Consider the following 24786-nt stretch of genomic DNA (forward strand, 5'->3'; position numbering starts at 1 on the left):
TCTCCAGGAAAACAATATCAAAGATTTAAATTAACTTTTTTGTTTAGTAAACAAGAAAACCTTTCCACCAAAAACAAGATTAAAGGTTAAGTGTAGGCTTACTTAATGTAACCTATAGATGTAGCAAATTATTCCCTTTCTAGTCCCTTTCCTTCGTGTCTCTAGGCTGCATTTACCACAGATGTTCCTTCTGACAAACCAAGTGTAGAGCGAGATTGTCCGGCCCCACAGCCCAGGGAGGGTGACGAATGCCCAGCCACTTGCTGCTCAGCCTGTGTCTCTGGTCCTGGAAGCAGGGAGCCTGCAGGCTGGGTGCCACCGGTGATTCATGCTCTGGCACAGATCAAGGCTGAGAGGTTCCAACTCTGCATTCAGTCAGTCAATCACCCACTCCAAGGCCTCACACCCCTGCAGATAAAACAGCCTTGAGGAACCTCCCAGGGGGCTGTGTCCACACTTAAACAGGGTGAGATGGAGGCCTCTGCCAGGTGTCATCATGCTCATGTTCTAATACCTCTGCTAGAGGGCATCTCAGGAAAGGAGGTCCCTCGGGGTGCTGGGGCCACCTGCTGAACATCAGTGCCTCAGCACTGTTAACAAATATTCATTATGAAGCAATACTATAAGATTAAAGTTGAGCTTTTCAATATTTTTCTCAAATTAGAAATCAGGTTAAATTTCACAGGGTTATATCTTCACTCAGCTTTCATGATGATTTACCATAAAACATTTGCTTTTGTGTTTATGGTAAATTCCAAATAGAAAGAGTTGCACAGATAAATACTGAATTCATGTCCAGACCAGAATCCAAGGACCAGGATTGTTGTCCTTGTTTTGGTTGTGCAAGGTGGCAGAGTGTATCTACCTACTCCTCCATCTTGGCCAGAAGTCCAGGTAATATTGCAATCTTAATACTAAGTCTTCTAATCCATGAACAAGGGATGTTGTTCCATTTATTTGTCTTCTTTTATTTCTTTCAGCAATGTTTTGTAATTCTATTTGTATGAGTTCTTCACCTTCTTGTTTTAACTTGTGTTTTATATATATATATTTTATTCTTTTGGATGTAACTGTTAATTGGGTAGCTTTCATAAATTTTCTTTTCAGATTGTTCATGGCTAGTGTAGGAAACACAACTGATTTTTAAGTTTTGGTCTTGTACCCTGCAATTTTGCTGAATTCCTGTACTAATTTTCTGTGGATTCTTTAGGATTTTCTATATATAGGAAAATGTCATCTGTAAATAGAGATAGTTTTACTTCTTTCCAGTTTGGATGCCAAATATTTCTTTTTCTTGTCTAATTTACTCAGAACTTCCAATACAATGTTGAATAGCAGTGGTAAAAGTAGGCATCTTTGCCTTGTTCTTGATTTTAGTGGGAAAGACTTCAGTCTTTCACCATTGAGTAGGGCATTAGCTATGGGTTTTTCGAAAATCCCCTTTACCATGTGGAAGCAGTTGAGAAGTATTCCCCTCTGAAAGAATTTGCAAAGGATTGGTGTTAATTCTATTAGAAGTTTGGACTTTTCTTTATTGGAAGGCTTTTAATTACTAATAAGTCTTTACCTGTCATAGGTCTATTGAGATTTTCTATTTCTTCTTTTATTAAAAAATATTTATTTTTAGAGAGAAGGGAAGGGAGAAAGAAGAGAGGAAGAGAAACATTGATATGAGACAGAAACCTTGATCGGTTGCCTCTTACACAGGCCCTGACCAGGCACCAAACCCACAACCCAGGCATGTGCCCTGACCAGGAATCGAACTGATGACTTGTAAGATCACACCCAACCAAGTGAGCCACACTGTCAGGGCAGATTTTCTACTTCTTCTTGAATCACTTTTGGTAATTTGTGATCCAAAAATTTGTTTATCTCATCTAGGTTACCTGATTTGTTGGTGTATAACTGTTGGTAAAAATGCCCCCACTTTCGTTTCTGATATATATATATATATATATATATTTTTTTTTTTTTTACTTTGAATCCTTTTTTTTGTCTTGGTCAGTTTAAAGGTTTGTCAGTTTTGCTGATCTTTTCAGTGGGACAACTTTTGGTTTCAAAATTCTGTTTATTGTTTTTCTAGTCTCTATTTTATCTTCTCTCAAATCTTTATCATTTTTTCCTTCTGCATGCCATTTGTTTTCTTTCTTTTCCTCTCTCTCTCTCTCTCTCTCTCTCTCTCTCTCTCTCTCTCTCTCTCTCTTTTGCTTTGGTCCTTAAAGTCAGGTTAATGATTTGAGATCTTTCCTCTTTTTTTTTTCACTTTTTAGAGAGAGGGTGAGGAAGGAAGAGAAATGTCAGTGTGTAGGAGATACATGGATCGGTTGTCTCTTGCTCACCCTCAACTGGGGACCTGGCCCACAACCCACACATGTCCTGACTGGGAATCGAACTGACAACCCCTCAGTTCGCAGGCCAGCACTCAGTTCACCGAGCCACACCAGCTAGAGTCCTCTTCTTTAATGTTGGTATTTTTAACTGTGAATTTCCCTCTGGGCACTGCTCTCACTGCATCTCATATGCATTCACATGTTTTGCTTTCATTTTCATTCATCTTAAAATATTTTATAATTTTGCTTGTAATTTCTTCTCTGACTCACTGGTTGTTAGAAGTATGCTTTTTAAATTCCACATATTTGTGAATTTTTCAGTGTTCCTTATCCTATTGATTTGTAACCTCATTTCATTGTAACCACAAAAGATACTTTTTATTTGTCTTCTTAAATTTATTGAGATTGGTTTTGGGGCTAATATAGTCTACCCTGGAGAATATTCCATGTGCCCTTGTGAAAAATGTATATTCTGCTGTTACTGGGTGAACTGTATATTTCTGTTAGATCAAATTGGTTTATGGTGTTGTTCAAGTCCTCCATTTCCTTATTGATCTTCTGTCTGATGTTCTATTCCATTATTGCAAATGGATTATTGAAGTCTCCAACTATTGTAGTATTGTCTATTTCTCCCTTCAGTTCTGTTAATGTTTGTTTTATATATTTTGTGGTTCTGTCATTTGGTGTGTATATGGTTATAACTTTTATTTTCTTGATGATTTAACCCTTTTATCAATATATATGTTCTTCTTCATCTCTTGTAACAATTGTTGACTTAAAGTCTTTGTTTTTAAATCCTCGCCCAAGGATATGTTTATTGATTTTAGAGACAGAGGGGGAGAGAGAAACATTGGTGTAAGAGAAAAACATCAATCAGTTGCCTCCCATACATACCCCGACCAGGTGTCAAACCTACAGCCTAGGTATGTGTCCTGACCAGGGATCAAACCCACAGCCTTTTGGTGTATGGGATGATGTTCCAACCAAATGAGCCACCTGCCCAAGGCTTAAAGTATGAGGTTTTTTCCCTTAGTATGGCCATCCAGCTCTTTTTGAGTTCCTGTTTGCATAGACTATCTTTTTCCCTCCTTTCACATTTCAACCTACTTGTCTTTGGATCCAAAGTGAGTCTTTTGTAGACAGTGTAAATAGTATATCATGGTTTTTCATTCATTCTGCCAATTTCTGTCTTTTAATCTTTGAATTTAATCCATTTACCTTTAATTATCGCCAAAGAAGTACTACCTTCTTACATTTTGCTATTTATTTTCTGTAAATTTTGTAACTTTTTGTACCCAAAGTCTTCCACACTGCCTTCTGTTGTTTTTTTTTTTTTTCTAGTATACCATTTTGATTCCCCCTTTGTTTCCTTTTCTGTATGTCTTCTTTGTTATTTTCTCACTGGTTCCCCTGGTAGTTATAATTAACATCTTATATTATTATATTTATATAGTGTACTTGGAATTAATACCAGTTTAGTTTCAATAATGTATTATTAAGGGTTCTTTAGAGGAACAGAATCGGTATGTGTATGTGTGTTATCTATATATATATATATACACACATTAAGTTTAAGGAATCAAAAATTTATTTTAAGGAATTGGCTCACATGATTATGAAGGCTAGCAAGTCCAACATCTGCAGAGTAGGTTAATTAAGATTAACTGCATCCCTTGTTGGTTTCAGGGGTGTCCAACCTGTAGCCTGCAGGCTGCATGATCCCAGGATGGCTATGAATGTGACCCAACACAAAATCATAAATTTATTTAAAACATTTTGAGATCTTTTTTGTAATTATGTGTCACAATGTATTTAATGTGTGGCCCAAGACAACTCTTCTTCCAGTGGGGTCCAGAGATGCCAAAAGGTCAGACACCCCTGGTTTAAGTATTTGATTAGAGTCCATAATTCTACAAATGATTCTGTTATATGGAACCACAAAAGACTCCAAATAGCCACAGCAATCTTGAGAAAGATGAACAAAGTTGGAGGAATCACACTACCTGATATCAAACTATACTATAAGGCCAAAGAAATCAAAACAGCTTGGGCATGATACTAGCATAAAACAGACATACAGATCAATGGAACAGTATAGAGAGCCCAGAAATAAGTCCATGCCTTTATTGTCAATTAATATTTCACAAAGGAGGCAAAAATATACAATGGAATAAAGATAGTCTATTCAATTGTGTTGGTTGGTAAAATTGAACAGATATGTGCCAAAAAATGAAATTAGACCACCTTCTTACACCATATACAAGAATGCACTCAAAATGGGGTAAAGGCTTAAATGTTAGACTTGAAACCATAAACATCCTACAAGAAAACATAGATAGTAAAATCTTGGACATTTCCAGTGGCAGTATTTTTTCTCATATATCATCCTGGCCAAGGAAGATAAAAATAACAACATCAATAATAAACAAATGGGACTTTCCTTTGTTGTGCAAAAGTTTTTGCACAACAAATGAAACCATCAACAAAATGAAAAGACAATCCACTGAATGGGAGAACATACTCACCAATGATACATTGATAAGGCATTAATATCCAAAACTTATAATGAACTTACAAAACTCAACACTAAGAAAAGAATCTAATTTGAAAATGAGCAAAGGAACTGAATAGCCACTTTTCCAGAGAGGACATACAGATGGCCAATAGACATATGAAAAGATGCTCAACATCACTAATCATCAGAGAGATGCAAATTAAAACCACAAGATATCATCTCACACCTGTCAGAATGGCCATCATCAATAAATAACAAACAACAAGTGCTGTCGAGGATGTGGAGAAAAGGGAACCCTAATGCACCGTTGGTGGAAATGCAGACTGGTGCAGCCACTGTAGTAAGCAGTATGGAGAAAACCTCAAAAACTTAAAAATGGAACTGCCTTATGACCCAGCGATTCCACTTCTGGAAATTTATCTGAAGAAACCTGAAACACTAATTCAAAAGAATATATGTACCCCTATGTGCATTGTAGCATTTACAACATTTACAGTCAAAATTTGGAAGCAGCCCAAGAGCCCATCAGTAGACGAGTGGATAAAAAAGCTATAGTGCATTTATACAATGGAATACTGCTTGACCATAAAAAGAAGGAAATCTTACCCTTTGTGACAGCATGGATAGACCTGGCGAGTATCGTGCTAAGTGAAATAAGCCAGGCAGAAAAAGAACAGTACCATATAATTCCACTTATATGTGGAATGTAATGAACCAAATAAACTAATAAACAAAGGTGATTCTGTCATTGTTACCAGCTTATTGGTTGTTTCATTGGAAGAACTGATTCTTGGAGCATCATCTCTGCTATTTTTCATGATGTCAGATAATTTTTTTTACTTTTAGTTTTGAAATTATTATAGATTCACAGGAAGCTGTAAAATGGCACAGGAATGCCCTGTGTACCCTTCACTCACTTCCCGCTAATAATATCTTACATAATTATATATATAGTACAATATCAAAACCAGGCATTTAACACATACAACACAGTGAATTTTTAAAAAGATTTTATTTATTTCAGATAGAGATGAAGGGAGGGAGAAAGAGAGGGAGAGAAACAATGATGCATGAGAGATACATCAATCAGTTGCCTGGTACACACACCCAGACAGGGACCTGGCCTGAAACTCAGGCATGTGCCCTAACCAGGAACCAAACAGGTGACCTTTCGGTCGGCAGGCCAGCGCTCAGTCTACTGAGCCACACCAGCCAGCGCCAACAGAATGAATTTTAAAAGAGCACTTCAAACCAGACTTAACCATATGAAATTTCACAACATCAGAGATAAAAAGATCCTAAAAGCATTCAGATAGAAAAAAATCCACATACAGAGAATCAAGAATCAGAGTACAAAACAATGGAGCAATGTCTGTAAAATTTAGAGTGAAAATATTTTTATCTAGAATCGTGTGTTCAGCCAAGCTATGAATGAAGCATGAGAACAGAATAGACATTTTCAGATGCGCCATGTCTTAGGCGCTACTAGAAGATGTCCTTCCCCTTCTAGAATAGCAGAGAGATGAAGGGAGTGAATCCAGGAGACAAGGGTTCTGGGAAAGCAGGCAGCCCAAGGAAACGCCCAGGAATGAGGACAGCCATGTGGCTGCTTGGTCAGAGGACAGTGAGACCAGGCTTCCAGGAAGGAGAGCACCAGGGAAACCAGAAAGGGAGGTGCTACCTCCAAGGTCTGACCTGTGGAAAATGACGCTATGGGTATTGTGGAGAGTAGGTGAGCAATGTAGAAGGACTCAGCCAGAGACTTTTAAAAAATAAAATTAAATCAGTGAAAAAATAAGATTAGTAGTACATTCAAGGGAAAAAGTTATATTAAGAAAACACAGTTATGGTATTTAGGTTTGGCTTGGTAATGTATTTTCAAAATTCTGGAAACTATGAATGTGCTTTTGCCATAAATTACAATATAGCTATACTGGAGAAATGAGGGAGGAAGAGAAGATGTAAGAGAGGTAAAATAATAATCTACCACAACAGAAAGTCAACAGGTAATGTCTGAAATTGCTGAATCAAGAAAGAGTATAATATGCTTATTTATTTAGAAATCTAGCAATAAATGGCAGAAACTGCCAAAGAAATTCAGAGTCCTCTCAGAGGGGTTGAACCCTGCTCTGCAGAGGGGGTAAGAGTGTTTTCTTTTGTCATAAATTTTTAACTCTATTTTACCTTAAGCTATATTCATTAAACAGTCTGATAAAAATGTAACTTTATTTTGGATTGGAAGTACTATTATCAATCAAACAAAAAGTAAAACAATTAGAATCAAACAATTAGTTTATCTAATAAAACATAGTGAAACAGTTCTATCCACCCTTTATGGAGGAGGCCTTCTCTAAAGTTTTTATAATTTGGAATATATTGAAAGAAGTTATACATTTTACTTTGGAAAATGGGAAAATTAAAACTCTCAATTTGGAAGTACCTTGAATCTAACAGGATAGCGGAGTGCTTAAAATCACAAGAACTGCTGCTGCCACCTCTGAACAGTGGCTCTCCATGAGGACAGGTCTGAATGGTGAGAACTGACACAGGCCTTCAGCACTTGGGGTCACTGGTCTAGGGTGGCTGGACAAACTAGTTGCAGGCCGAGGACAGAGTGCTTTGCTCTCCTGACCAATTCTGCCCCTAATCCGAAAGCTCATGGTACTGTCAACCACACACGTCGCCACTGGGGGTGGACACCCCTACTGCAGGGTGTGCAGAGTTTTTGCAGTGATGGGGAGAAGAGAAGAGTACATGGTGACACCATCTCAAATGACAGATGGTAGCCAGATATGTGTGAAGAGGCTGGTGGTGAAGACTGTCATTTCGGAGGCATGGGAGGGAAATGGGCAGTTATATGAAAGGAGAAAAGCTATTTAGTGAGATCCCAAGAACTGGCAAGAAAGAGCTGGGAGCTGCTGCTAAGCAGAAAATAGACAAGGCACAGGAACAATCTGATTGCTGGCATGGGGCAACTGTGCTGTGAGCAGGGCCAGTTCCCAGGACCCTGGTCAGCAATCAGGATGACAAAGTGGCAGCTTTATGGTCCTTGTCTTCCTCCTGTCAGAGGTCTTCTTCCTTTGGGTCTCACTCTGCAATGGACTAGAACTCCACCTGTGCCTCAGCCAGGCCTTCTGTCCTGGGAGGTCACCATGAGGAGCCTGGCAGGAGCTATGAGCAGGCAGGTAGCAGGTTCCAGCAGATTTCACACCTCTCTCAGACTGGGCTGGTGAACCGTATCCAGGACCCACTTCTTTCTTCCTTTCTTTTTTTCTCTCTTTCCTCTTTGATTTTTTGGATGAGGCATCTGATTAAAGATTGAGGCAGGTTAGTACGAGGAAACTGAATGTGAGAGTCCACAACTCAAAGTGACACCATCTCACACACCACACTGCCCATACACACCATGCTCATCTCCCACATTCGGCCACCTTAGGTGTGCATCCAGGGAAGAAAAGAGAACCACTCACAGACCATGACTTTGGGTTCACGGTAAAGGTATCTGGCAAACCTAAACTTCAGTGACTTAAGAAAAATCAGCAAGAAGTTCTCAAAGAAGCCTGAACCCCATGGCTCTCTTTTGCTGACTGACGCACCAAATGTGTATGCAGATGCTGCTGACAGCCAGCCAGACTGACCACGGGAAGTGGGGCCCAGATCAGCACCGTGAGAAAGTCAACAGGGTGGGAGTTTCAAGGCAGGAGAGTAGGGATTTCCTAAACAGAAGGCAGCGGGAAACTCTGACTTTCTCAGGAGGTAGGAAGATCACTGCTGACCAATTAAGTGTCAGATCAGTTAAGAAACCAAGGGGTGTTTGTGTAGCTCAAGGAGGTGCTAAAAATGGCTTTGACCACTAAAAGGAAATGGCCTGTGGCAGGCGCATGGCCAGGTGCTGGCCCAAGGGAGCAAGGAGGTGGGCCAAGTTTCTCCTCGCAGCACTGGCACAAGGGCACCGAGTGGTCTTCACGAGAACATGTGCAAATGCTCAAATCCTACTCCAGATGAAAAGCCCTGCCATGATCCCAGCCTTTAACGCTGTCTGGACCTAATAATGAACACCTCTTTATTATGCACAGGTGGTAGGAAATGTAACCAAGTACTTCATTAGAGACAAGATAACAGGCATTCAAGTTTCCCTTGAAAATAAACAAGGAGATGAATTAGGAAGAGGATGAACCTCGTGGTTTTCTCTCTACAGAAGGTACTATGGAGCACAGGGCTTGGAGACTCGCACGCAGCTCCATCTCAGATACACCCATCCAACACCGCAAACCACACACGCGGTTAGCAAGTTGCTAAATTCTCTACTAGGTTAAAGAATAGTGTAGTTACCACCGTTCATCACAAGGTGCAGGTGCAGACCCCGTTAGCTCACAGCACTTTCAGAGTTTTCAATTATCCACTCAATAGCAGCCCACCCCTGGAGCAACACAGAAGGGTTTCAACATGCTGTAAGAAATCTGCCTCTCACTGCAGATGGCAGCTATAAGCCTGTAATTTAAATGGCAGAAGGAAAGTACTGCAATTTTAAAGATACAGCAGTAACCATTTGTGAGCAATCTTTCACTAGAAGCAGGCAGTTTCTCAAGTTCAGAAATAAGGTGGTAGGTATTCTGCCTAAAATTCTTGCATCAGGTGGCTCTACTGACATTGGCACTCCTGATCCACACTGTCACTTCCGGAGTGCAGCACAAGGGGAAGCAGCAGCCACCCTCATGGCCTCCTCCACGCATTGTCCCTAAGCCGAGGCTCCTGAACCCCCAGATGACCTGCCTCTCCATCTCCATCCCTTGTGCCCACCCTCAGACTACCAGCTGTCCCAGGCATCTCCCCAACTGACCAGGGCTGCTATGAAACTGTAACTATAGGTAGAGGGACAACTGAATCTCTGTCAGGCCTTCAACACAATAACCCCTAAAATAAGTGAGTAAAAATTTTATCTGGCCACACTGAGTTTATCCTAATTTTTCTCAAAGGTCTGAAGTTTGGCCTCAGCCAGTATTTACTCCCTCCTGGACACACAGGTCAGTAAGGTTCTGTCTCTTCCCTGGAGGGCTTGCCGTGGAGACAATGAGTGCAGCGTCCGGCACTGTGGTTCCCCTGCCTTCCCTGAACTGAGCTAAGCAACTGCATTTCTCAAATTGGATTTTTCTGCACAATGGGGCAGACTGGCTCTTCTAGACTAAATGCAAGCTGTAAGTGGTTTGCCACTAAGTTGTGACTTAAGCATGGTAGGAAAGGAAATACAGCTTAGGCAGCATCTAACTGATCCTCAAAATGAAGAATCACTTCTGATTAAAGAGAGAGAGAGAGAGAGAGAGAGGGAGGGAGAGGGAGAAAGGGGGAGAGAAAAAGCCAGGGTGGGAGCAAAGCAAGGACAGCCTGGGGAGGATGTGAGCCTATGACGTAAGCTAAGACAAAAAGCCAAGGCCCTGCTCTGGGGAATGGCATGACTTGAACTTGCACATGTCCAAGCTCTCTCCGACAATTCTGCTGGAGAGGGGCAACCTGGGTTCTGTGAGTAGGGGGTCGAGCCCTCCCCCTAGGGACCCCGGGGAGGATGGCCACCTGGCTGTGTCCTTTCTCATCTCACCTCCACCAAGCTCACTCCCAATCCTGCAGAGACTGGCAGCTGACTCTAGGGAAACTTTGCAAGTGGAGAGGTTTGACCAAAGCCACATAATGCCTATTAAATATGAAAAATCCTGAATATTCTGCCTGACAATGCAAACACATTTTTTTGATGGGTGGGGTTTGTTGTGCTAACTGAGCCTATGATATTTTGGCTCTTTGCCTTGTCTGGGTTTACCCTGCACTTGTCCCTCAGATGGTCTCCTTTGCCTCTGGGTATGAATGTAAATGTGGGACACGCTGTGGCATTACAAGCTCAACTAGACAGAGGGCCCAGCACTTATGGACTTACGGGACCACACATTTCACCCGCGTATGCTGGCACTCACCAGCTATAGCACACACAGGGCCCAAACTGAGATCCATACCTTCTTTGCATTAGATGATATTGTGTTGGCCATTAAACTTTCCAGATAGCTGCCAAGGCTGATCCCTTTCACAGTGATGATGGCTTCTTGTGTGAGCACAGTCCTACGGAAGAGCAAGAAGTAGAAGGCTGAGCAGCCCTAAAAGAGGGGAGACTCACCCCACCCTGACCTTGGAGTTCAGCATGTCAATGCCAGGGCGAGACCACGTACATTTCAGGGTTCTCTGGATGGGGTGTGTACACCAACCTCTCGTTCACCGACACCAAGTTTGTGAGTGTGATCTTGAAAAAAAGGAACAACGGCTTTAGGTTCTTCTCTTGCGTTTCTTCCCAAACCATCTGCCCACACCCTTCCATCCCCAAATTGGCAATTCCTGAAGCCAGAGCAGAAGAAATATTTAGGCCCAGAAGGCACCACCACATTAAGTCCCAAGGAAATGGTGTCCTAGCTGCTGCTCCCAGTGACTGTCATTTGCCCTGTCTCCACACCACACCCAAACCTGAGCTGGGCCTAGCCTTCAAGGGACAGGCGTCCCCACTTTGTGAAAGTTTGTGTGTTCCACTTTGCTTTTAGGAAAGACTTACATTAGTCCCTGTTTTCACTAACTGAAAGAAATCCAAAGGGGATCTTTGCTTTTATGAAAAAAGATGAAAAGCAAAAACTGCGTTCAGTGTTTGTCTCGCAAAGGCAGTGTGCACCCCAAGCAGTGAGGGCGGCCCCCCAAGCTCCTTCCCCAGGAACCCACTCAGCATCTCCGCATCCAGCCCCAGAGCTGTGAACTGTGTCTGTGAGTGTCTGTGCTTTATCTCCATTTATTTTGTGCATGGTTACCAAGATGTGTCCTAAAGGAAATCGCTTCACTTTATATCACTTTGGTGTACCTAAGCTTTCATAGGAACACTCTACTCACAGATAGTGGGGAGACCTGTATTTTCAAACTGCCTCAGCAGAAAAGGACAAAATATCCATGGGTTAGCAAGCAGGTGAACAAGCAGGAAGCTCCCCACCCACCACCAGTGGCAGACTCTGGCTTTGGGACGCTGTGTCTTGGGGGTTCACAGGGCAGAGCCCTAAACCTACACAGACTCTGACAGCAAGGTTGAATAGATATTGTCTCTTCCAGTACTGTTTCCTGCAAACCAAACAGCCACTCATGTGCATTTTTAATATTTTCTATTAAAACCTATTTAAAACTGGAGCTCTAGAACAGCACTGTCCCACAGAATTTTCTGTGATGTTAGAAATGTCCTATGTCTGTGCTGTTCATTGCTGAAGCCACTAAACATGTGTGGTCAATGAACACTTGAAAGGTGGCTAGTGTGACTAAGGCAATTATTTTTTAATTCTACTTAATCCTAACTAATTTAAATGGAAACAGCCACATGTGGCTGCCACATTGGCCCATGGCATCTTAACCTTGTTAAACCCAACATACCCTGTTAGCAAAGAGCCAATTCCAATATAAGACAATTTAAAAAAAAATTTTAAGTGGTCAAAAGCAATATAATCTTCTAGCACTAATAAACTTAAAGTACTTATTTTTTTTTTGCTCATGTAATAATCTTCCACTGAAGTCCCCTGCCTGGCCTCTCTGTGCCGGCAAAGTGGTTAGCTAGGAAATCTCTTTCCTCCTATTAAGTGCAAAGTAATCAAGAGTCTCATTAGTTATTACAGTGTATGGACATACTTAATGACATTAACAATTAAACTCGGAATAGGTATCATTTTATGTGCAGTATTTTGATGCTAGGCTCTGTATTTTATAAACCTTATTTCCCTTCATTAATCCTCATAACACCATTATGAGATTTGTTCTTTTTTTTTTTGAGACAAGGAATGTGAGACCCAGAAAAGGTTAACAAGGAACATATACAGTCATACAGCTATTCAGTGATAATATCAGAACAAAGGTTCCCAACTGTCCTACTCCATACCCCATTTCCTCTCCACTAGACCTCACTGTGGCATGAGCAATCCTTCTTTACTGAAAAGTAAGCTTTTGAGAAGGACAAAGTGGAATTTTCCAAGTAGAGGAGGGAAAACAATATGTACATTGTCAGGAATGTACATATTCCTGTACAGTGGGGTGCATGGTGTGGGGGGAACACCTTCAAGGCTCCCTGTGACTTTACACAGAAGGGCTGCTGGGGACAAAGGAAAGGGGCCACTGGCAAAGGTCACAGATGGTATACCAAAAACTGCAAGTGGTTCAGAACCTCATCTTCCAGCATACGGTGACATGATCCACACAGTAAGATTTCATAGAGTGAACCACGTTCCTAGCCCATGCATTTTCCCCAACATGTTCTATGAGTGTGCATTAGGCCAACATAACATTTTTTAATTGAGAGAAGTGAGAGGGAGCGAAGGAGGTAAGTTGCTTTTAAATTACTGCTAAATCCAAAGAGACATAAAATAAAATTACTGCTAAAAATCTCCTCTGCTATTGGAAGTCAGGAGAGCAGTTATCCTGGGTGTGGGGGTGGCAATCCTGGAAGGGAGCAAGGGCGTGGTGGGGAGGTGCGGCGGCTGGTCACATTCTGTCTCCTGATCTGTCTGCTGGTTACATAGGAGTGCTCACTCTGTCATAATTCATCATTATGTGCATTTTTCTACACATTTATTGTATTGGAATAAAAAGATAAGCATAATACTACTAGAGAAGTTTGGCCTATTAAAAATAAATGACCACTAAGATGAAAGATGGGCTGGAAATAAAATTAAATGAAGCCATTACGCACCATCACCAAGACATACCAAGCACCTTTCTCATCTTAGGTCATTGCTTACATTGGTGGAGCAAAGTTCCATTTTCTTTTCCACTGGATCCACAACAGAATGTTCTTTGATGTAGGTCAAAGTCCTAGTGGTTCCCAAAATCTAAAAAACAAAGCAAAACTAGCATAATGATGTGTTGAAATTTCATTTTGTAGGATCAAACACACTCTACCATTTCATTTACTAATTCACTTATCTACACAGAGGGGGTGCAGTGTTGAACAGGCCCAGTGCAGCAACTCTGTGTCTCTGTTCTAGCAGCTGGGACAGACATTGAACAAATGAATGAATTTGAGTAAAGTTGAGTGTTTGACAGTAATAAATGCTTTGACAAAAAACAGGGTGGCGGTGGGTAGGAGTGCAGGAAAGGCCCCTCTGCTGGTAGTAGAGCCCAGGAGGGAGGGAGGGCGCCATGCAGACAGAGTTCAGGGGTTGGCAGGAGGGTGAACCCTGTGAGGAAGTGGCGGGAGGGCAGCCTTCTATGAGCCAAGGAGAGGCTGCAAGAGAACCATCCCTCATGGTTCTCAGAGGAAACCACCCTGCTGGCATCTTGCTCTCAGACTTCTAGCCTCCAAAACAGGGAGAAAACAAATGTCTGTGATTTAAGCCCCTAATCTGTGGTATTTTACTACAGTAGCCTGAACAAACAGATCCAACACTGCAGAGTGATGCCGGAGAGGATTTGGGGGCGTGTGGCTAAGGGTCTGGGAGCCGTATCATGTGCCAGATGTGTCAGGACCCATGGAGATGGAGAGTTCAGTGAAGTTTACAGAGAAACAGATCATCCCTTGGGCCTCCCAGAAACCCAGAGTGGATGCTCTGGGTCTAAGGGAAGATTGTCATTTTCTGCAGATGGGTGCCAGCCGGGGCAAAGCAAATGTAGCTGGAGGGATGCAGGTGTAGTGAAAGCAAAGTAGGTACCAGCTGGGTGGTGCAGGTGTATTGGGGCAGGGCAGGTACCAGCAGGGGCAGGCAGCTTCAGGCTCACCGCTCTCACAAGGCCGGGCAGCCCCCACTCAGTGCTGAGGAGGCGGTGGCTGTGAAGCCGGCCGACGCCGTCCACACTGCGCTCCAGCACATCGACTCCCACAACACAGGGGTTCATCGGATTTGGGTACTTCCTCATAGCAGCTTTGATGACAGTGTCCCAAGGGTGGCTGGAGGGAAAATACAATCACTCAGCATAAGCCAGCAATCCCTATGATTTGTAAAGTGTGCCGATGTGGTGCTGGGAGCCAGAGATGCCGTATGCCACAGCATGAAGTGAAAAAAGCTTTTTCTTTTGGTTTTAACTAAAGGTATATTCAAACAAATATATCTGAGGAGTACGGCTCCAGACCCAAATCCTGGATTCTGTGATCCTTCTGAGCTGACCTCAGGCAGTCAGAATGCTGTGCCACCAGGCCTTGCCAGGGACCTCAGACACAAACAAGAACTCAGGCCCTGGCAGCTACACTCAGCAGGTCTGCAGTCCTAGTCCAGGAGCCTCCAAGCAGAGGCTTCCTCATCACTGGGGGCCCTTCCCTGTGGCTCAGCACTTTTCCTGTCCCAGCACTTCCTCCTCCCTCATTGCCCTCCCTCCAGTCCATAAAGAGGAAAATGCTGTAGTTTGGGGCTACTGGGCAGCGAGACAATTATTCTCATCCCTTGCCAGTCACCTGCCTGCTGTTCCATGCGGGTGATGAAACACGAGGGAGTCGGCACCGTTTTTTCCTCTAGCCTGCACTGCTGCAGTGAACAAAGGCTTGGCTGTGACCGGCTCAGGCTTCCTGTCTCTGCTTCAAGAAGCTTCAAGCAACCACCTCAACACCTGGCAGCTTGACACCATGATGACAGACTAACACACCTGTCTTATGTATATCGAGAACAGGCCACTGCTCCCAGTTACTGATGTGCTATGAAGAAGCAATTATTTTGTTTCAACTTCTAAATGGTTTGTAACTTGAAGAGGCCACATATTTTTCAGGTTACAAAAATCAGCATCTGCGTGGAAGACTCAGAAGGCATTCCTGTGCTGACCCTGAGACTTCCCCTGCAGGACGCCACCATTCCTTTTCTGCCCCTGAGCCCTTGCGGTGAAGGGATGGATACCTTTGTCCCCAATTTGTTTCTTGCCATCAGAGGTCCCGAGCCAGGTACTCATTTGCCCCACTGCTTTTCCAAGCTCTGTGCTTTTTTAGGCTCAGAACCTCAGACACAAATCTGGTGGGAGCCAAGTCAGGTGCCACTGTGCTGTGTTCAAGGTGAACCTTCCCCCCACAGCACTTAATGTCCTAATTCTTCCTTCCTTCAGGATGTGTGTGCTCCCAGGAAGCATCTGAGCCTCCTGCACAGGTACGTGTGTCTCGATGATGACACTATCACTGTCCAGGTGCCCCCAAACATGTTTGAACAGCATGTGTAGACACAGCCTAGACCCAAGAACTAGACCTCTGCACACACACGCACACCTGCACACACAAACTTTAAAACATTAAACTGGCATGATGTTCAATAATGGACTTATCATTTGCTTTTTATATTTAAATGACAAACATTTTTCTATATCATAAAGCTATTTTTGTAAATGTGATTATGAATAGCTGCACAGTATGTCATCTTGTAGATATTTATATTTAACTGTTCCCCAATGGTAGGCTACTTAGATTGCTTCGAATTTGGCACTGTAAAATAAAGACAGTAGTGAACATTTGTCTACACCAGTCTTTCAACATACCTAATTTTTCCTTAGGATAAATTCCTAGAAATGGAGTTACTAAATCAAATACTAAAGATTATGAACATATTGAAGGGTTTTAGTTCATATTTGATGTCTTTTTTAGACAATATAATTTATTAACCATTAATTTATTTTATCCTCACAAAACTCTTGTCCCAGGTCAACAAGTTAGCAGCAGGGCCCAGACTAGAACAAGGTCTAGTCTGTTCTACCCAGCTCCCTACCCTACATTCTTTCCATTACATTCCATGGCCTCTAAATTGTCAGGGCCTGGTCTAGAACTCCCTCTCTTTGACAAAGAAATACTTTTACAAACCATGGAATCACGTCACTCAGTTAATGTGTTCACTGGCTTCAACACAAAGAAATGAAGGAGCTGAGACATGGCTGGTCCGGATGACCCTATAGGATACGGAGAGTGAGGAAGAACTGAGGAAGTTCTTCTCTGAGGAAGAACTGTCAGGCGCATGGCTAATCCAAGACCTTGAGGAAGAAGGACAATCTAGAGTTACATGAAAGCAGGAAGGGTCCTAGTTACACAGGCAGGCAGGCCCTCTCAACAACGTGATCCGTGAGCCCTGAAAGTCAAGTTCCTAAGTGTTGTTCTCATAAAAACCATTACTTTAAGCAGAACAGGCTATGCCTCCTAAAATTACTCAAAACTACCTAAAAGTTGAGGAAATATTTGTATTAAGCATATCTTCCACATTAACGTTTCTTTTATTTAGAAACCTTGAATCTTTGAGCTAATTATTTAAACTAAATACAACCCACTTAAAATACTCACATAATAATTCCACTAGTTACAGCAGGACAACCACACGAATTAATATAGACATTGACAGGACAATGGAGGAAAAGGGTAAACATAATATTTTTAAAATAAAAAGTACAGAAGTCAGTATCACACACGTCTTTGTTAAAGACAATGGCTGAGCCCTGGCTGGTGTGGTTCAGTAGACTGAGTGCCGTCCTGGGAACCAAAAGGTCGCTGGTTTGATTCCCAGCCAGGGCACATGCCTGGGTTGTGGGCCAGGCCCCCAGTAGGAGGCACGAGAGAGGCAACCAATCGATGTTTCACTCTCACATAGATGTTTCTTTCCCTCTCTTTCTCCCTCCCTTCCCCTCTTTCTGAAAATAAATAAAATTTTTTAAAATTAAAAGAAAATAGCTGACACTCATTCAAACACTCATTCAACTGGCAAAACCCGAAAAGTCTGGACACATCAAGTGTTGGAGAGGATGGGGGAGACTGGGAAGACAAGACCTCTGGTAACAGAGGTTGGCACAGCCCCTGAGAGTACAGTTTACCTAGAGACAGCAAGAAAGCATGACCCACCTCTGTCAGCTGCCTGTGTTAGGCACACAAGGAACTGCTAACTAAGTTTAGAAGGAATAGTCCGTGGTCACAGCTCACAGTAACCATGGCGGAGTGGGAATCTGTCCCCAGGGCAGGTAGCCTCTGTGCCTCTCTGCAAGACAGCTACATGGAGCAAAGTGCTGGTGCCAGGACGGTGGAAGGATTCACTCCCTTCCCACACTGGGAAGTGGGAAGGATAACCAAGTCCTCTCTCTATGCACAGCGAGGGTGTCAGAAACATGAAGTGGGATAAAATTACAGGATGTCTGGGATTTGCCTAAAATAAACTGGAGGAAGGAACAGTCGGGGGGGACACATGAAACCAGACTGGCTGCAATAGAGAGAGGGTCAATCTGGAAGATGGCACTGGGCACTCATTATTCCAGTCTCCACTTTTCTTTTAAATGCCCAACCAAGAACATGTTTATTGATTTCAGGGAGTGAGAAAGGGAAGGAGAGAGAGAGAGAGAAACATCAATGTGAGAGAAACAGCAATCAGTTGCCTTCCATACACCCCCAACCAGGGATGCAACCCACAACCTCAGTATGTTCCCTGTTGGGGGATCAAACCCTCAACCGTTTGGTGCACAGGACTTAGCCAGGGCATTTTAGTCCCCACTTTTTCATACTTTTGAAATTTCCATAATAGCAAGTTTGAAAAAACAAAAAGCACGAAGGCAGCCACAAACAAGGCAAAGTGTTCCTGTACCCTATGCAAAGCGACTCTAGGCCCAGATCAGCAGTTCTAAGTGTGGTCCACACACCCAGAGGCTCCCACACCCTTTCAGGAGGTCTGCAAGGTCAGAACTGTTTCACAGTGCTACTAAGACATGATTTGTCCCTTTCACCCTACTGACATTTACACTTCAACAGCAGTGTCAGATAAAACTGCTGGCCTCTCCCCCTGAATTAAGGCCAGGGCCTCAAACTACACTCATGGTCACTGCTCACTGCTGTGCACTCAGGAAAACCACGCCAGTGTTTCTTAAGACTGTCCATGATGATGCTCTGACTGGTGTGGCTCACTTGATTGGGTGTCATTCCCCAAAGTGAAGGGTTGCAGGTTTGATTCCTGGTTGGGGCACATGCCTGGGTTGCAGGTTTGGTCCCTGGTTGGGGAACGTTCAAGAGGCAGCCAATGGATGTTCCTCTCTCACATCAATGTTACTCTCCCTCCCTTCCCCCATCTCTGAAAATAAATAAATAAAATCTTTAAAAATAAAAAGACTATCTATGATGAAATAGTAAAATTATTCATTTGATTCCCTGACTCCTTTTCAATAATTTTAACCACATGATAGCTAAGACCCAAACTAAGATTGGATACCCCACTATACTTGGCCCTAAAACTAAACAACTTACATAACAAAATTGTTCACCACAGTACTATTAGCTACAGTCTAAAATTCAAATGACTTGATGGCGCTTTATATCCCTCTAGAGGAGTCTGTCCTGTAACCAGTCAACCTCACCAACCCTTACCAATTCAGCCTACACACCACCATCTTCAGCAGACCCTAAAAAGGAATTACAGGAGGCCCAAATATAAGACATAAAAGGTCATAGGAAGAATGTATGAGCACTTCTGCTGTGCACGGAGGCCTACGGAGGCCAGAGAAGTGCTGGGCAGCTGTTTGGGTCGTGGGCTGCTTCTTTCCATGCCTGTCGCTTCTACTTGAAACAACTCAGGGACAAACTTGGTAATTTAGTCTGTGGTATCTGGCAGACATTTTCTCAAAAAGCAATGAAATGAACCCATCATTTCAAGGAAAACAACTGCTCCTATTTGTTGCCAAAAATAAATTTTGAGTTTCAAGTGAAAATTGGAATTTTTGAAAACTTGTATCCACTCCCATGACCTGATGACCTCCCCAGGCTGTAGCCAGGTATACTCACATATTCCAAATGACTAGTGCGAGATGCCACAAATTCATACACCAGCGAAAGGCTCATTCAAAGCATATGACAGGCCAATTACTCTGCTCATTATGGTTTCAGATTTTACACCAAAACTACATTGAGAAATTACCTCCTATTTTGTTATAGTAGCAAAAAGTAGCCACAAATACTTTTAAAAACTATTAAATACTTCTACCTTCTCCAACAGGGTTTTATCCACACACTGTGTGAGGCTGGGTTTTATTCATATACTTCAACCAAAACAACGGGTTGTAAATCACTGAATGCAGAAGCAGATATGAGTATCGAGCTATCTTCTAAGTCAGACACTACAGAAATGAGCAAAAAAACCCCCCAAAACAACAAAAAAAATGCACACACATACAAGGAAATAGTATCACTCTTCTTATTTGGGGAGTTTGGAAAATACAGGGTTTTTTAAAAATAAAAGTGTTATTTATGTTAATGTAATGGGTTTATTGTTAATTTTAATGAATTAATAAATATTATTTAATTTCTCAGTTTTAATTTCTAATATGGTAAATATGGATACCTATAATTCACATAAACAAAAACTGTCTGGGGTCCCCAATATTTTCTAACAGTGTAAAGAAGTCCTGAGGTTGAAGAGTTTGAGAATTGCTGGACTAAGTGGGCCCTTATTAAGTGGATCAGAATTATCTATACACATGTGGCCACTGCAGTATGACATGTAATAAGGGGGGAAACGTACTTTAAGCCCTTAATTCCCTGAGATAGACATTGTCTACCAGGGAGAGACCTTTCCTGGTAGTTGTTGGAATTCACAGAGAAAAAGTTCTGTCCAGAAAGTATCCAGCCACATACTATGTAGAGACATTTATTAAAGAAGATACAAAATACAAGAACCATTGTACATAGGACAATGACACCTCAGTCCCTTTCAAAGCAGGCACCTTGGGACCTCACACAGTTTTCCCAATCTCGCCATCAGCCGCCCTGGTGTGTTTTCCTGAATCTCACTGATGGCCTGAAATCTCTTCCCTTTCAAAGGCGACTTTAGTTTTGGGGAAAGCCAGAAGTTGCAGGGCGCCAAATCTGAGCTGTAGGAGGGCTGAGTCACCTGGGTGATGTGATGTTTCACCAAAAAACTCTGCACAAGATGTAATGCCTGAGAGGGTGCATTGTTGTGATGAAGGTGCCAATCACCAGTGGCGCATAGCTACGGCCTTCTGATTCATCCAAATAGTTTCTGCGGAAGAATGTTCAAGCTTAATGCAAACTTTGATGCAGCTTTGTTGCTCTACTTGCTGAGTCATTTTGAATGCAATGGTCACACAGTACACGTGCTCATTGAATGGTGACTAGTACAGTGAAGTCATCATTGTTCACAAAGGAGCATTCCAGTGCACTCTCCTGGGCTGCCAGGTTACATCGATGTCATGAAAACTGTTCTTGTTATATTAACAATGGCTGGAGTTTTTCTGGACAGACCCCATATATGGCCTTGGATCTCTGCCAGAAATCTACTTGTATTTGCTCTGTTCCTGAAGATTTTATAGGTCTACCTGAAACCTAAGTCAGTGCTGTGAGGATGAAATTTATATACCTGTTAACTTTTAAATGCCCCTTTCTATATTTTTATGTTTCAGTTCTATATTTTTAATTACCATTTAGACCACAGGTGGCAAGCACAAGGACCACAGGCCGACTCCAGCCCTCCACCTTGTTTTATCCGGCCTGGCACCTTGTTTCTACCTGGTGGCAGCACCAAGCTCTCGATTAACTGTTAAGGAGTAGTTACATTTATACAGTCCTAAAACTACATTCGGCCCTTTGAAGGTAACCGCAAGGCTGATGTGGCCCCCAGTGAAAATGAGCCTGACACCCCGATTTTAGACAATCTGAAACCCTGTCTAAGTAACACACACTAATTCAGATGGCTTTCTCAAAGGGTTCTCCATTTCTGTAGGTGTGTTTATGTTGCTCTTTGCTGTGCATGATCCCAGTCCCTGGGGTTTCTTTGGGATGTGGACAAAAGAAGAAATCTTGATATGATCAAAAGTTTTTGTGCCTAATTATTTCTTTCCTTTCCAGAGCAAATTTGTTAACTTTTGATCAAATATTCATCTGACAGTACAACACATATATAAAAAAAACAAATAGAGAAAGAAAAGATCTATAATCCTGAAAGAAAACTATACATCAGGGATTTTAAAGGACTAAGCAAAGGAGGACTCCACAATAAGCACAGCCAGAAAGCTGGGCTTCCCATTTTGTGCTGTGCCACTGCACATTACCACGTCATTGGCAACCCGTCAGCCACAGGGGCCTACCCAACATTATCCTCAGCCAATGCATTCCATGTTTGTCAATTTTCATTATGGCCCTTTGCTTTTAACTTCAAAAATCAGTGGCAGGGGATCAGTGCCTAGTCCACAGCAGCCTGAAGGATGACTGAAATGCCTTTAGCGCATAGCCACCCTCATTTTGAAATGGCATCTTGATCTCCATGAGATACATCAGCCCTTCACTGAACATCTACTATGTACCAGGCATTGGCAGCATGCCAGGGATACAAAATTAATAAAGTACTGATACAGGCTACCACTGGGAAAAACCTCAAAAAAATTATACTAAGTGAAAGAAGGCAGACACAAAAGACCACATGTTGTATGATTACATTTATATGAAATGTCCAGGAAAGGCAAATCTATAGAAACAGAAAGCGCACTAGCAGTTGCCTGGAGCAAAGGGTGGTAGTGGAGAGTGACTGCAAATGGGCGTATGGGATCTATGTAGGATGATAGAAATGTTTTAAAATCAGTCTATGGGGGTAGTGGTTGTACAACTCTAAATTTACTAAAAATTGTTGAATTGTACAATTTTAATTGGTGGATTTTATCAATAGTGACTTTTCACAGCTGACAATTCACTTCTGCTTGTCAACCCACATTTCACGAATTTCTAGAGCAGTCCTTGTCAACTATTCCATGAAAAGACAGCCCCACTCCCCAGGCCCCTGCAGTGTGCAGTGGCTGAGCTTCTCCCCTCTGCATCTAGACCCTGCCAGTTATGTCCCACCCTTGGGAGAACTGAGAGAAGGATCTCTGGAGTCATTCTCTCAAGAAACCCCAGTTGAGAAAGGCTGCAGGCTGTACAAAAATCAACACTAAAATTGAATCCCATCAAGTCTAAAGATCTCATTAAAAATAATTTCGAGGTTTTAACCTCTTGATAAACTTTTATCATGATTTTATATAATAAAAGGCCAATGGATGACAATTCCACTTCAGGAAGTTTTAAGCTTTGTAAAATAATAGTTGACTTTTTTCTTTAAAAAAATGCTTTTGTAAGTGGGGTTAGGGTATTTAAAAATCTTTATTCCTTTAAAATATATAAAAGAATAATTTCAGAGTGTCACAAATAACTTAAGACGAAGATACCACTTAGGTCACGAGGGCACTTTTGAATAGCTCCTAGTTTTCTATGCTAGCTTGGAAGCCTTCAGGCCCACAAGTGCATCCCCTGCTACAGCCCGACACGTGCCTTCTCTGTACCTGGCTTCCATCCGACCTCCTGGGCCGCTCTGGACCCTTCATTCCTAAAACAGGCTTAATGTTTGGGATCAGCTGCACTGAGTAATCTCAGAGAAAGACCAGGCCGCTCTCCAAGCCTCTGCTCTCTTCAGGACCCCGCGCCCCTTGCCCCAAATAAGAACAGGGTGTAGCAAGATCAGGCCTGGCCGGGCTGAGGAGTGCCTACTGTCATCTGGCCTGGTCCCCTCCGAGGAGCGCCCACCCCACTAGCGGCGCCACGCCGAGGAGTGCGTCCCGAACCCATCCGTTTGTCCCTACGCGGCTAGCTGAGGTCCGTCCGCGGCTCCGCCTTCCTAGGGCCGGGAAAGGCCAGGCCTACCCCCTCCCCAGCGCTTCAGCAATCCCACCACGGCCTCCAGCGGTCAGGCAGCGCCTCCACGTAACAGCACAGTACCGCTTCCTCGTCTCGCTACCAGATGACAACCCTCGAAGGGACAGGCAGCCTGAGCCTCGTTTTAGGAGACCGTGGCCGCCATCGGGGAACGGGGAACGGGGAACCGTTCAGGTCCGGCTGGTAAGGCTCAGTGAGAGCCGGGTCTGCGGTCCGCCTTTCTAGGCCGCCCGCAGCGGCGCGGGGGCAGGGGCAGGAGCAGGCGCCGGCCGAGACCCCGCGGTGGCCCGCAGCTTGGCCTCACCCGAACACGTGCTCCGAGCTCCAGATCTTCATCGCTGCCGGCCGCAGGGCGCGGGCTGCTGGCTCCAGACTTTGGGATCCACCCGGGCTCCACTCCGGGCTCCGCGCGTGGGCGGGACGGGGCGTGGCGAGGGCGGGGAGCTCTCCGGTGCCTGTTGGGCAACCAGGAGAGCTGCGGTGACTAAAAATAGGAATGCGGGACTCTGCTGTCTCGGCTGGCTAGGGATCTGCGCCAAGAGGTGGTTGGCGGACAGCGCGCCTTCCGCCAAGTGCGGGAATGGAGGTGGAAGCTATTCTTATAGTTTAGGTTGTCCACATTCGTACGAAGCTCTTTGCAGCCAGGCGGTTTTCTAACTGTTGGGAAATATAAAGAAAAACAAAATCTGCCTGCTCATAAAGCTTTCCACAGGAACAGGAGAAAAAAAGAATATAGTATTGAATAAGCATTAACCCAGAATGTGGTATACCTCACAGGCAGTCTGTTAAAGAAACTGCAAAGACAGCAAGAAATCTCACCCTTTTACAGATACAGGCTGGTGCAACCGTCACTTTCATGTTCTCAAATGAGAGGACTTGTCATTTGTCACACGGAATTCATCCTAAATTCACGTGGCAATTGGAGCGGCCATTTGCGTTTGCTATGTAAAGGGAAAATAAATTTCTCATGTTGATACAGGAGGCAGGTTTGCATCTTGGAGCCAGGTGCTGCCTGAAAGTTAGACTAATATTTCAAATTGATGACTCCCAGGACCTTGAGAAAAAACATTCCTGGGTTGTAAAACTGGCAAAGGCCCACTTAGCTTTTTAAAACATTTACATATACCTCAAAAAAGACAAAGAACTTACAAGTTTTCTAGAGTAAAAGCTCTAAGAAAAGGGAAAGGAAGGACTCTTTCCCTTGGCACCAGGGAAAAATCAACTTTTTATTTCTAGATTTGTGTTTACCCTGCACTACCAGAAACAAAGTTCAAGTG

The 24786-nt window shown here is 43.2% G+C and overlaps 1 protein-coding gene across 2 annotated transcripts; it reads right to left on the bottom strand.

Annotated features, from left to right (window-relative positions):
* Window positions 1-5416: 5416 nt before the first annotated feature.
* PRELID3A (PRELI domain containing 3A) lies at window positions 5417-23921 on the bottom strand. Of its 2 annotated transcripts, XM_024580676.3 has the most exons (7): window positions 23814-23921; window positions 14611-14779; window positions 13635-13724; window positions 11055-11125; window positions 10845-10947; window positions 9178-9265; window positions 5417-8152 (listed from the first exon to the last, which is right to left on the bottom strand). In XM_024580676.3, the coding sequence occupies exons 1-6, from the start codon at window positions 23843-23845 to the stop codon at window positions 9212-9214; spliced, it is 519 nt and encodes a 172-aa protein (XP_024436444.1). In that variant the 5' UTR covers window positions 23846-23921; the 3' UTR covers window positions 5417-8152; window positions 9178-9211. The 2 variants fall into 2 exon arrangements, with proteins under 2 accessions (XP_024436444.1, XP_024436443.1); XM_024580675.4 differs by lacking the exon at window positions 9178-9265 and having other exon boundaries at window positions 23814-23919.
* Between the last annotated feature and the right edge of the window lie 865 nt (window positions 23922-24786).

The sequence above is a fragment of the Desmodus rotundus genome, chromosome 10 (assembly GCF_022682495.2).
Source record: "Desmodus rotundus isolate HL8 chromosome 10, HLdesRot8A.1, whole genome shotgun sequence".
In the NCBI taxonomy this organism is placed as follows: Eukaryota; Metazoa; Chordata; class Mammalia; order Chiroptera; family Phyllostomidae; genus Desmodus; species Desmodus rotundus.